This window comes from Sturnira hondurensis, unplaced genomic scaffold (genome assembly GCF_014824575.4).
Source record: "Sturnira hondurensis isolate 20B ecotype Veracruz unplaced genomic scaffold, ASM1482457v3 Scaffold0004338, whole genome shotgun sequence".
Classification (NCBI taxonomy): Eukaryota; Metazoa; Chordata; class Mammalia; order Chiroptera; family Phyllostomidae; genus Sturnira; species Sturnira hondurensis.
In genome coordinates this window covers 4,843,024-4,855,436 of record NW_028076969.1, presented here as the reverse complement: position 1 = coordinate 4,855,436, position 12,413 = coordinate 4,843,024, and the positions used below count along the sequence as shown (strand labels likewise).

Genomic DNA, 12,413 nt, shown 5'->3' with positions numbered 1-12,413 from the left:
CAGAGGCAGATGTGGGCGGGGCTAAGTAAGGCCGTGCTTCCTTGGCGTAGCCAACTTTCTTTCCCCTTTTGAGATGATAATGGCCTTGACTGAACACTGCTTAGTGAGATTTTGGCCCTTCGGATATCAGTCCTTCTGTTTAATGTTTCCATTTCTACCTGATCTGTTCTTCTCATCCTTTGAGAATCAGTTAAGGCCTCCTATGTCAGAGTATCTCATCGGATTCTCCCCCTCTCCCCCTCCAGCTCTCTGGCACTTCCATATTGCTTTGTGAAGAGCTCTTTATTTGTGTTTCCTCAGAGCATCATGGAGCTTCTTGAGGAAAGGGACTGATCCTCTGTATCTCCATTCCTTAGGATAATGTTGGCAAATAATAGATAATATTATATTACCTGATAAACATTATTAGAAAAAAGGGAGTGTGCAAGAAAGGAGCAATTGCTCTTTAAGAAACAATCTTAGGGACTCAGAGGTGGCCCGGACTGGGGCAGTGCTGGCAAGGCTGGTGCTGGCTGCTGGGGAAGCTTCAGGCGGTTCAGGACCTTCAACACCATGAGCCCTGACTCCAGACCAAGCCCTGTGCTTGAAAGAGAATCACCACCATTGGCCCATCCCAAGGTGGGCTGGTTTCAGTGACATGGTTTTCGTATGATTCTGTGTTTTAGGAAGAACTGAAGAGTAAATCCAAGATCTGTGCCAATGTGTTCTGTGGAGCCGGCCGGGAATGTGCAGTCACAGAGAAGGGAGAGCCCACCTGCCTCTGCATCGAAGTAAGTCCTGAGGTCAAGAGCCAGAGGAGAGGGGCCAAGGCCAGTGTGGCCACCTTGCTGCACGTGCTAGCAGGCACAGCAGTGCAACAATTTCATTATCTCTATGAAAGCACACCTTGCCTATCTGAACAGAGTAGAATTTTCATCCCAGGAGTTAAAAATCAGATGTGAATGCAGGGATATTTTTTCTTTTAAAATAAATAATTTAGCTTTATCAGACTTTTAATTACAAAATAAGTAAGTATAGATATTTGTACAAACAATATTAATAATCTGCATAACCTTCAAATCCTGTTAGTCTGAGTTAACCAGTGTGGTATATATTTCCACATTTTTTTCCTTTGCTAGTATAAACATATAGCTATGGTTCCCATCTATTTTATACAAAAATGGGATCATAACATATAGAGAGAGAGATATGTAGATATGCAACTTGCATTCTGTACTCATTCATATATCACGGAAAGCCCTGTAGATCTGCATGTATAGTTCTGACTCCTTTTTTAACATTTTAATCTTTAGTGATATAAAAGAACCAGATGTATGTAATCGTTTTCCTATAGATGGACACTTAGTTCATTTCCCACTAAATAATAACACTTTTGTTGCTATCTTTATTTCTATAGGATTGATTCCCACTAGGGCGTGCTAAGAAATACACATTTTTAAAAAATAGACAGAATGCAGGTTTTCAGATTTGCTTTGGTTTGAAATAAACTATAAAAAGCAAAAAGTGAGTTTCAAGAAATACTTCTCTCCTAAGCAGGATTCTGATAAGTTCTCACCCTTAGGCAAATGAAAGTACCCTCGATGTGTGCCCTTTCCCCTGCTTTTGTCAAAATCAGTCTGTCTTTCTGCAAATAAATACACCCAACTTAGTCACCACGTGAAGGATCCTGATCCATTGCCCCAGCAGGAAGTCCCTCAGTTTAGAAGCCTGAAAAACAGGCAAGCTGAGAAGCCTGGCAGGGCCTTCCTGGAGGTGCACTGGCCACTGTGTGGTGGCTTAAGCCCAAATTTAGGGTTCAGAAACCTGGCCTCACCTCGACCACGAACAGTTGTGTGACATTTGAGCAAGCTTGTTGCCACTGGATGCTGTGAAGATAGAGACCGTATTTGGCTTTGCCGAGTGCCCAGCACATGGAACTCAGTAATGAGAATTGATTGGGTGCAGTTCGCCATTCTGGCTTTCGTATTCTTGCCTATTAATTGGAAAGGTTGGACTGCCCCCCATCTCGTGATCTGGGTTTCTTTTTGCTGCATCTGCTCTTGCTTGCTTCAGTGCTTTTATTAGGCCTGAACTGAACTTGCTTCCCTCTCTTGCCTTTCAAAAACCACAAAAGTCTTAAGAAACTGAGCTTGCCTTTGACCATGGCACTTTAAATAGCCAGAGCAGACCTGAGTGGCCAAATGAACTTTAGTCTATTTCGCTGTTCGAAATGACTCTCTGTAGTCCTTCACAGAGGCCCCAGCACCCCCACCCCAGCTGCACAGCAGGCAGCTGTATCTAAGATTAGGAGGAAAACACAATGGCCCCAAAATACTGAACAAACAAGAGAGTGAAGATTCTTATGGTTTATCCCCAGAAGAGTTGAGGAATTGGGGTGTTTACGTGCCTTTCAGTCTCCATATTTCGAGTTCTCAGCTCTGGCTGTTTTGTGTCATAGAATGTTGGAATTTTAAGGTATCTTAGATCATCTAAATACACTGAATGACTTTCTACAAAGTGACAAAGTGAAGAAAAATCCAAATTCCTGGCATCTAGTAAAAATGCCCTTTCTGCTAATTTCATAGGGGTGGGGCAGGGGTCCGTATCTTCACCGAATAGGAGAGATGACCCTGAACCTGCATCAGCACGCAGGGCCATGTGGGGCTGCAGAGTGATCAGGTGTCTTCAGCACTGAGTTGGGTAGGTCACAGGTGCCACAGCCGAGGCTCCCTCTGCTGTGGTTAGACAGAGGCCAGCTCTGCTGGTGGGGAGTCCCCACCAGGTGTGTGTGTGTGTGTGTGTGTGTGTGCACCCTCCTGTGTGTGTCAGCACCCTCAGTTGCACGAACACCCTCTGCGGGTCTGTTTCAGCAATGCAAACCTCACAAGAGGCCTGTGTGTGGCAGCAACGGCAAGACCTACCTCAACCACTGTGAGCTGCATCGAGATGCCTGCCTCACGGGGTCCAAAATCCAGGTTGACTATGATGGGCACTGCAAAGGTAGGGAATTCTCTCACCACCACATCCCAGCTGCAGCCGTGGGGCCAGGGAGCAGTGCGGCGTGGATTCTGGGAGTCCTTTCCACCCCAACCTCAGCACCCAAAGCTGTGGAGACCACCCAGGTTCTTGGAGGCGTATCCTCTTGGCACTCATGAGCCTGCTTGGTTCATCCAGGATGACCCAGGCCTGTCCCCAAGGTTTCCTGCATCAGACCCTCAGGGGGGCTTCCAGCTCTGTCTGCAGCTAGATAGTGGATAGGGGGCCACATCAGCAATCAGTAATAGTAAGGAAGTGTTTAAGTGCATTCTGCGTCTTTTAAAAAGCAGGTAAGTTTCACTTTTTCCATCCTTTTAAAATCTAGGTACCTTTCAGCCCTGGTATTAATTACATTTTCTGCATTTTACACTCAAACCATTGTCATTAGGATAAGAGGGAAGGGGTCCCACGTTTGTTGCTCATTAGACACTAGCCCCAGGCCTAGCCTTTCTCAGCCTTGAACTTCCCTGGAGAAATAAGAAGCTGTTTCCCACATGTTGGTCTCCACTCCATTTCAATGTCCACAGTGATTCCACATGAATTATCAAAGTCCCAGTGACCTCCCCACCCCTCAACCTAACAAGACGAGGTGTGAGACCAGGAGGGACCTTGGTGGCCTGAAAATGTCAAACAAAGCAGGAAAGGAAAGACCCCTAAACTTGGGTCTTGGAAGAATAGGAGACAAGGGCTTATGACAAAATGATGAAAAAGTGACAAGTGACTCCCTTAAGGTGGGGCAGCTTTAATCCTAGTATTACGCTGAAATTTTCTTTTTCCTTGCCTTTGCATTGTGCATGTTCTCCTTTTGTCTTTCAGAGAAGAAGTCTGTAAGTCCCTCTGCCAGCCCTGGTGAGTGCCTGCTTTTCTGTGGGAGGAAATTCTTTCATGATGGCAACTTCATGCCCCACAGTCCCTGCTGAAGATCACAAGATCTTCTGTGTGTCAGCCCCAGCGACCCACAACTAACTGGTCGCTCTTCAGCATAGCTCAGAAAGCTGCAAAATGTCACCTTTTTGTCTGCCATTTGAAGCATCCAGTTGGATCAGAATGTGAACTGCATTTTGCATTTTTCTGAGTAGTGATTGAACTGCAAGGACAAGAAAGCCGCTGAGTCCTTCCTCCAATGAATGCTCTGTAAGACATGTTGATGTCATGGGCTGAGCAGAGTCGGAAGGCACAGCTTTCTGAAAGGAGATAATTTAGAATGCCAATAAGATTTATTCTGTGATTTTCTATGAAGAAAAAGTAAAATTTCATCATAATTTATCATTACAGACTCCTTTAGTATATATTTTTCCTTAAATCTTCACAATAACCGTGTGAGGTAGGTCTTATTGTGATTATCTTATACATGAGGATATTGAGTCTCAGGGAGGCCAAGTGAATTTCCCTGAGTCACACAGCTACACAGTGGCAGAGTGGGGAAGGTGCCCAGATTTTCATTTACTGGCTCAGTGCCCTTTTCACATCCTAACATACTGGCTTCCAGGAATTCCCTTTCGCCAGTCTTTCCCTTCTCTGCGTCCCCATCCACCCATCTCTCAGCCCCTCAGTTGTTTCCACGTGGCTCTCACAGCTTCAGCAGGGCCCTCCCTTCGCCTCGTTTTCTGCTGTGTATAACGAAGGATGACGCAGCGTTGTGAATTCTAGGCGGAAGAAACTTCTGACAGACACAGCTGATGAGAGAGAGAAGAGCTACACAGAGGGGATCAGAAATCCAGTGGCATAAAGAACTGCAGTGTTCTTCTTTATTCATTTATTATTTCAGCTTATCATCTTTGAGCCAAGAGAGCTGTTCTGTTGATTGATTATTTTCCCCTCAGCTTCATAAAGTTCATGAAAATGTCCTTTATTTTGCTGCTCTTCCCTTTTTTCTCATCTAAGCAACATAGTCTCTCTTTTTCAGTGTTACTGATCTTCATATATTCTTTAGAGACATGAGTATGAATCCTGGGTCAGATATTTCAGTGCGTGCTGCCAGTTGACTCCTCTGTGACATGTGCCCGAGCATCCCGTTTCCCTGAGCGCCGTGGAATTCAGTGCCATGCCACCCTCAGAGCCCTGACACAGGGCTTCCACATGGTGGGTCCCAGGTGACGCTCCGCTGGCCTCTCTCCCTTTCCCGCAGTCGTTTGCTATCAGTCCAACCGTGATGAGCTCCGGCGCCGCATCATCCAGTGGCTGGAAGCAGAGATCATTCCGGACGGCTGGTTCTCCAAAGGCAGCAACTACAGTGAAATCCTGGACAAGTACTTTAAGGTAATCCGGAGCTGGGGGCCAGAGATGGGTCAGCCCTAGAGGAAGGGAGACTCCCTCTCCCGTGGCCACACCACAAGGAAATACAAACCTGTGGGAGTCCCTCAGTGTTTCCTCATCATAGCTCCTTCTGTGGAGCAGTGACAGTGGCCTTCTGACCGGCTCAGTCAGTGGGAGTGGAGCAGCACAGTCTGAGGTCCAGCACACTTGGCCATGGTGACAAGCCCCTTTAGCTTTCCCTTGTCTGGGAAGCTCTTCATCTGTCCTTCGCTACCTACTCTTGGATGCCTGCCTGAGGCCTGTGTGTCCAGTCTTCAAAGGGAGACTCCCTCCCAGCAGGCAAACAGTTGCCTGTTGGTAAGTGATCTGATATCTCACAGGGACTGTTTCTGAACGTGTGAATGGCCCTCTAGCCCAGCTGGCATTCCTTGTAGCAAGATTAGTTAAAAAGCAAGTCTAATCAGAATGTGGCTCAGACCAGTATCAGACTCTCACCTCAGCTGGTGATTCAATTCAGTCACTCTTCCTTAGGTGAAAGTGCAGCAGAATGAGGAGGGGAAGACCCAGGTAGAAAGAGCCTTTCATGGCCGTGTCACACACACACACACCCTGGACTCTGGGGGGCAGACTCCAGGTGGCCGGGCTGAGAATGGACCCGGGCTTCTCACCTCCCTTTCCCTGGTATTACGTTCCCCATCATCTCAGCTACTGGACATGAGTGGGGCCTGGCCTGGCCCTCCTCCTTTCAACGGCCTCCAAACTTGCAGTAAACCTCAAACATGGGTCTCACAACACTGCCTGCCTTTCCACAACCCTGTGGTTCCACAGAAGAAACGGGTTATCGAGTATAAAGCTGAGAAATGTAGGAATAAGGAGGTATTATGCCTTGGTAGCTGTTTGGTTGAACAGAGGCCAAGTGAATTAAGGTTGGTTCATGGTCCAAGTTCATGATCCTTCCCCGACCCCTGTGCATGCAGGCCCCCTAAGGGATTCCTAGTTGTTTCCAGGGCTGGTATCAGACCTCGTTTTTCCTATGGGTTCCACATACAGACCTGGCCTGGGGAAGCCCAAAGGGGCTCCTGTGAGATGAGTATAGGCAAGCTGGCCCCTCTCTCAGCTGCAGGCCTGGGTTCTGGTCCCAGTGAATGTGAAGTGAGTGCACTCAGCACTGCCTTTGGAGGGCTGCCTGGGCTGCAGTCTTTAGGTTCTGAGTACCTCTGGTGCCCTCTGGGTCTACAGCCACCACTGGACTATTCCTCTCCTCACACTCGGTCTGATTCAGGCTCTGGTGGAGCTAGGCTCTGTAAGAGTTGCTCTGGTCTGCCCAGCTCTTGCGACATTTGGACTTGAGAAAGTTCTGCATTGCTAAGCATGTCACCCGGTCAACCTGATTTCATTTCTCTCCCTTAATGAATCAAGGTGACACAGGTGAACACTCAGAGAAGCTTCCTCAGGGTGAATGTGTGGTGGCTACATGTGAGATCTCTTCCTAGGAGTTCAGACAAGAGTGGTACACAGGCGCTAAACAAGGCTGTCATGGGTGTCTTACACATTCCTGTTACTGCGCGTGCATGGAAAGATTTACCAGCTTAAAGTGGAATACATGTGCCCAGGACAGTAATGGCAGGAGAGTTGGGAGCTTTACCTTGACCCACAACCTAGGAACCTGGGCAGACCTTTCCTCCAGAAATCCTTACACCCTCTGGGGAGCCACCTAGGAGCTAATGTTTGGGGGCGCTGACTATTTCTTAGGGCAGAAATACAAGGCAGCCTACGAAAAGAATTTTGAAAGAAAAAATATTTTCCATTGGAACTATTTTAGGAAAACAAAAGTGTCCAACTTGGAATTTCATCCCTGCCTTGAAACTGACACCCTCCACCTGCAGGTGAACAAGTGAAAGGCCGGAGTGAAAGGTCTTGGTTTATTCTCTTGCCCAAGTGGGACCAATGCCTGAGCTCACGGCACCCTCACCTTGTGCCCGTGGGATGTCAGCGGGGTTACGGGGACAGCCTGCCCCGGCCGAGCTGAGGACCTGTGCACGTGTCTGCAGTGGGGCCCACAGCACAGGGCAGAGTGTTGGGGACTTTGCAGCACCTCTGACTGCAGGTTCCTGGTGCAGACCCTTGGCCTTTGGCTCCTCCCTGGTGCAGCCGGTGAGGGGCACCAGTGTGAAAGTGAAGCACCGAGCAGGCGAGGGAAGCTGGGAATCAAGCAGTGAGACATGGTCCCGTGAGCTCTGAGGGCCGTCTTTGTCATTGTTCCCAAGCAGCATGTTAGGAATACACATCTTGGACTCTGCTGCAGAGGTTCTGACTCGCAGCTTTGTTATTAGATGTTCATTGGGGTTTGAGAATGTGGCGTGGTGGCTGGCCTGACCCCAGGGTACCATCGAGACTGTCTACAGAGTCTCTCAAGGCACCAGGCTTCTTGGCCACTGCAGGCTGTGCTCCGGCTGCCCTCCCGAGGGTCTGGGTTTGAAAGGCTCTCGGTAGCCTCTCCCCACGCACTTCCACTCTGTGTTCTTGGGGCTTTCTCTGGGGGCCCAGGGGTTTGGGCCTTGGGTGCTGTAGCTCTCTGGAGGCCCAGCCAGGGCAGGGTTGGTTGGAACATGTCAAGAACAAGGTGAACCAGAGGTGGGTCAAGCTGACTGGGGGATGCCGAAACTGGGTTCTACAAAATGTCCCTGAAAGATCCCTTCACCCCCTTTGTAGAACTTCGATAATGGTGACTCTCGCCTGGACTCCAGCGAATTCCTGAAATTTGTGGAGCAGAATGAAACCGCCATCAACATCACCACCTACGCAGACCAGGAGAATAACAAGCTGCTCAGGTGAGTGGGGTGAGAGGGCCAGGGAGGGGTCCATGAGGGGAAGGCTGGACCGGAGAGGGGATCTGAAACCCTTCCTACCTGCGAAGGAGCCGCCACTGTTAATATGAAGTGAAACAAAATAGGAACTCTGTCCTGGTCTGTTCCGTGAACATTATGAACTTTGTGAACTAATAAATACAGCACCACTGGTATCTGATCAGGTGGTTATTGTTTTTGGCTAGAACTTGCAAGGAATAGAAGAATGTAATTTTTAAATAAATGACCAAGATTGCATCAGGGCAAAGTTGTTTCTGAATGTTGTGAGTAATGTATTAGTGGTTAATTTTCTGAAGGAATTACTGTAATGTATTATTACCTAACTGTACATCTGAAATAGTTTTAGTTCTGATTTTAAGATAATTGGTGCTGTTTCACATAGAGAACCCTAATTATTCCAAATGTGAGTACATCCCTCTCCATTTCTGGTATTATTCCAGAGTAGATATTAATAAAAATGAAACTTCTGGTGTGGTTCCAGCACGCTGGTAAGAATTAAAAACAGTTTAAGCACCACTTGGTTCAAAAGAAGTACAAAGCGTGAAGCCCAGATTCTAGAGAGAGTCTTCTTAATGGTAGTCCATGGCCTGCACGTAATATGTGAAAATACTTCATATTTTGATAACCTAAGGTTAGACAATATTTTACAAGTTCAGCATTTGCTCTTCATAATGCCCCAGTGAAGGAGGACCCCTTGCCCCCACTTTACAGATGAGAAAGCCGGCACAGGAAGGCTGAATGGTTAGCTCAAGGCCATTTGGGTAGTAAGGGCTTGACCAGGGCTCAGGTCCCAGCCACAGGAGGCTGAGGGAGCTGGGGTTCTATGAACCTTTTCTGGAAGATTGCTCTAGAATGGTGATGCTTGTTGAACTCCACATTCTTTCAGATCCCACAATCCGTTCACATCATCTGTGACCCTCTTTGGTCTTGATTTTCCTAGTTTGGTTGGCTTGTACCATAGGGAAAGGCAGTTCCTGGTAGAAGGTATGCAGGTAGTGAAACGTGTGTCAATCAAAACTGGACAGAACCGTTCAGGGAGGAACATTTGAGTGATCTGACATCTGGCAGAACAAACTGAAGGCTGGATGTTTGCAGGAGTCAGGACAGTCAACAGTTGTGGGAGGTCAGTATAGAGAGAAACTTTCTCAATTAACAGTCACTTGCTTGGCCACCTCTGGGAACTCCAGGTGTATGTGGCCCTGGTGCTGATGTCCTTTCTTCAGGAGTGAAGCTGGGGGCCGGGTGACCCATTTCTCCTGTGTTTTGTTTCAGAGGACTCTGTGTCGACGCACTCATTGAACTGTCTGATGAAAATGCTGACTGGAAACTCAGCTTCCAGGAGTTCCTCAAGTGCCTCAACCCATCCTTCAACCCTCCAGAGAAGAGTATGCTTAACCCAAAGACGGGGAGTTACAGGAAGCGGCAGCATTTTGAGAGGGCTAGAAGTGATGGAACTCTCCAGAGCTTGCTAAGAAAATTCCTTTCCCCAGTTCTAAGTTGGCTCCGGCCCATCATCTCCATGGTGCTATTCAGGTCCCCAAACCTGTGGTTGTTGGTGGCATTTGCTCAGATATGGTGCCTGTGAGTGACAGGCAGTTCTGGTCTTGGGAAAGGGTAAGGTACACAGACTGTAGTAAAGATGCTCTGTTCCACCTTCACCCTAAACTATCACCTTATATCTGGTCCCAACAGAGTGTGCCCTGGAGGATGAAATGTATGCCGACGGAGCGGAGACCGAGGTGGACTGTAACCGCTGCGTCTGTGCCTGTGGAAACTGGGTCTGCACAGCCATGACCTGTGACGGTGAGCTGTGACCCAGGCAGAAAGAAGGAGCAATGGGGAGAGAGTGTCCTTCTTGAAATCACCACGAGAGAAGTCAGGGTGTGGTGACAGAGAAGAGTAAGGTGGTAGCTGGGAGCAAGGAACCTGGGTAGCAGGAGGTTCAAGACCCAGGGCAAGATCCAGTGTTGATATGTGATTGGAATAGTAATGGTCATAATGAGAGCACACAGTTAGTGAGAACAGTGTACCAGGTGCTCTTCTAAGCACTTTATATAACCCACTTAGTCCTTATGACAGCTTGGAAAATCTGTGTAAAGTCTCAGGCATTTGGAGATGAAAAGAATCCTCCTCACCACCCATTCTCAAGAGAAAAAGGAAAAATGTTTGTAGATCTTCTTTGGGCTAACAGAGTTAGATGTTCCTTTAAAAAAGAGAAAGTCAAGGTGTTTGAGACATGTGCAGGGTGGGTTAGGGATACAGAGATGTCAGAGTTTGGGGGACCAATGCAGAAGCCAGAGTGTATGTTGGAACCACCAGGGTCCCCTCAGGGTTCTGGGCTACAGTGATGTCAAAGATTAAAGCCGGGACCTAGGGGAAAATCAAGCACCCTTCAGAATGGAGGCAAAACAGAGAAGGGTGAAGCCAGGTCACATCTACCCTGGGAAGAAAGGTCCGTTGGAAGAAGTCAAGCACAAAATTTATACATAGAGTGAACTTAAAATTATATCTTAAAAATCCAACTGAGACAAGAAAAAAGCAGGCTGGTCCTAGGATCATGTTCAAGGTCAGGTAATCTGGTAACTGGAGGTGGAGGACCCAAGAGGTGGTTCTAAACAAAAAGCCAACCAGAAAGCCAGACAACACCAGTAGTGCAAATGGAACTCAGTACTACCCAGGGGATCCCTCATCTCCCACTCCCCAGGACCGAGTCTCTTCTCAGTGTGAAAGGGCAGGAAGCCAGTCTAACTTCAGACACAAATGAAAGAGCAGGAAGAGGCTGTTTAGAGACTAGAAATGCCTAGAAGTTGCTGGAGGCGAAATCAAAGCCAAAGTAGCCAGGCCAAGCACACAGGAGCTACTGAAGCCAGGAGGGAACGTCTAAAACAGTACCTCAACCAGAAAGCATCCCGTACTCATCTTCCCAAAACTCTCCACCGTAGCTGTCCACGCCTAACTGCTCCTGGTCTGGCTTAGCAGAGGTAGCCGTCCATTTCTAGGACACAGGCAGTTGGTGAACAGCTGGTGCGGTCATCTGGGCAATGAGACCCATCACATGCATCAGACATAACCCAAAGGATTGCCCCCATGGGACGCTGCTCATTTTCACAGCAGCGCTGGACTGCTGATCCTCCCTGGGTGGCCCAGGTTCAGAGCCCGACATGGGTATAAAGAGCACTCCCCATGGTGGTGCCCCAGAGGCCTTAGCGTCTTGGTGTGTGGGCCAGGGGTCTGAGAGGACACTGTAGCGGTGGCATTCCAGGGGACTTTCAGGTCAGTACTTGACAGTTAGATCCTAAATCCCAATGGCATAGAAAAGAAGGGGCACCGAGAGGTGAAGCCAGCTGCAGCCAGAACTGAGGGACGTCACCGTGAGGGGCAGCTTGATGCTTAAGTCAGGAAGCCATAGTGGAGCGGCATTTCCCAACAAGTGCTATTCTCGGTTAATGTCCAGATTCCGGGGTTCCATCCCAAACCTCCTGAATCAGAATCTGCCAAAGAGCAGTTTGGAAACCTACCTTTTTAAGATATATGCTATAATTGTGTGTGTGTGTGTGTGTGTGTGTGTGTGTGTGCAAGTTTGGTCATTGGAGGTGTGTTGTTACTGACCCTGGCTGCACACCTGAACCACCTTGAGAGCATTCTAGGATGCTGTGCCCAGGCCCCCCTCACAACAATGACATCAGAGTCTCTGAAGATGCAGTCTAAGCAGTTGTATTTTGAAATGTTCTGAAGGATCTGTGAATGGTAGGGAATCATTGCTCCAGAATAATTCCAGAGTCAGGATCCAGATTTTCTCTGTAGCTCTTTCTGGAAGGCCAGTCCCGGAGCAGATGTACAGAACAGTTGAAGACACTAGAAACAGATGCCAGAAAATAGTGGGGATAGATTGTTTTGTTTTCAGTGTATTGCTTTGGAGGTAGCAGGGAAATGTGAGTAATTCACGCTTCACTGAATTAAATGGGAGGTGAAATTAAGAACCTAGAAAGTAGATACCAAGAGGATCCCTAACTGGCTTCCCTCAGCCACCTCTGCTCTGAGCCTTGGTTCTTCTTGCAGGAAAGAATCAGAAGGGGGTCCAGACCCAGACAGAGGAGGAGATGACAAGATACGTCCAGGAGCTCCAAAAGCACCAGGTGAGTGGCAGCCTCCCTGCTGATTCAGGCATCTTTGCCGCCAGCAGGCCCTTCCACCATTCAGACATCGCCTAATAGCTCAGGAGACCAAAAACATACACTCTCTTCAGTGCAATAGACCCTGGATGATACACCTATA

At 48.1% G+C, this 12,413-nt stretch overlaps 1 protein-coding gene across 2 annotated transcripts in view; it reads left to right on the top strand.

Moving 5' to 3' along the window:
- FSTL1 (follistatin like 1) overlaps positions 1 to 12,413 on the top strand; it is a 54,382-nt gene that overhangs the window by 34,028 nt on the left and 7,941 nt on the right. For both annotated transcript variants that reach the window (XM_037045586.1, XM_037045584.1), the window contains exons 3-10: positions 666 to 770; positions 2,850 to 2,979; positions 3,832 to 3,864; positions 5,144 to 5,274; positions 7,984 to 8,102; positions 9,411 to 9,523; positions 9,831 to 9,941; positions 12,198 to 12,274. In XM_037045586.1, the coding sequence (XP_036901481.1) occupies positions 666 to 770; positions 2,850 to 2,979; positions 3,832 to 3,864; positions 5,144 to 5,274; positions 7,984 to 8,102; positions 9,411 to 9,523; positions 9,831 to 9,941; positions 12,198 to 12,274 (819 nt within the window). The remainder of the gene's footprint in view (positions 1 to 665; positions 771 to 2,849; positions 2,980 to 3,831; positions 3,865 to 5,143; positions 5,275 to 7,983; positions 8,103 to 9,410; positions 9,524 to 9,830; positions 9,942 to 12,197; positions 12,275 to 12,413) is intronic.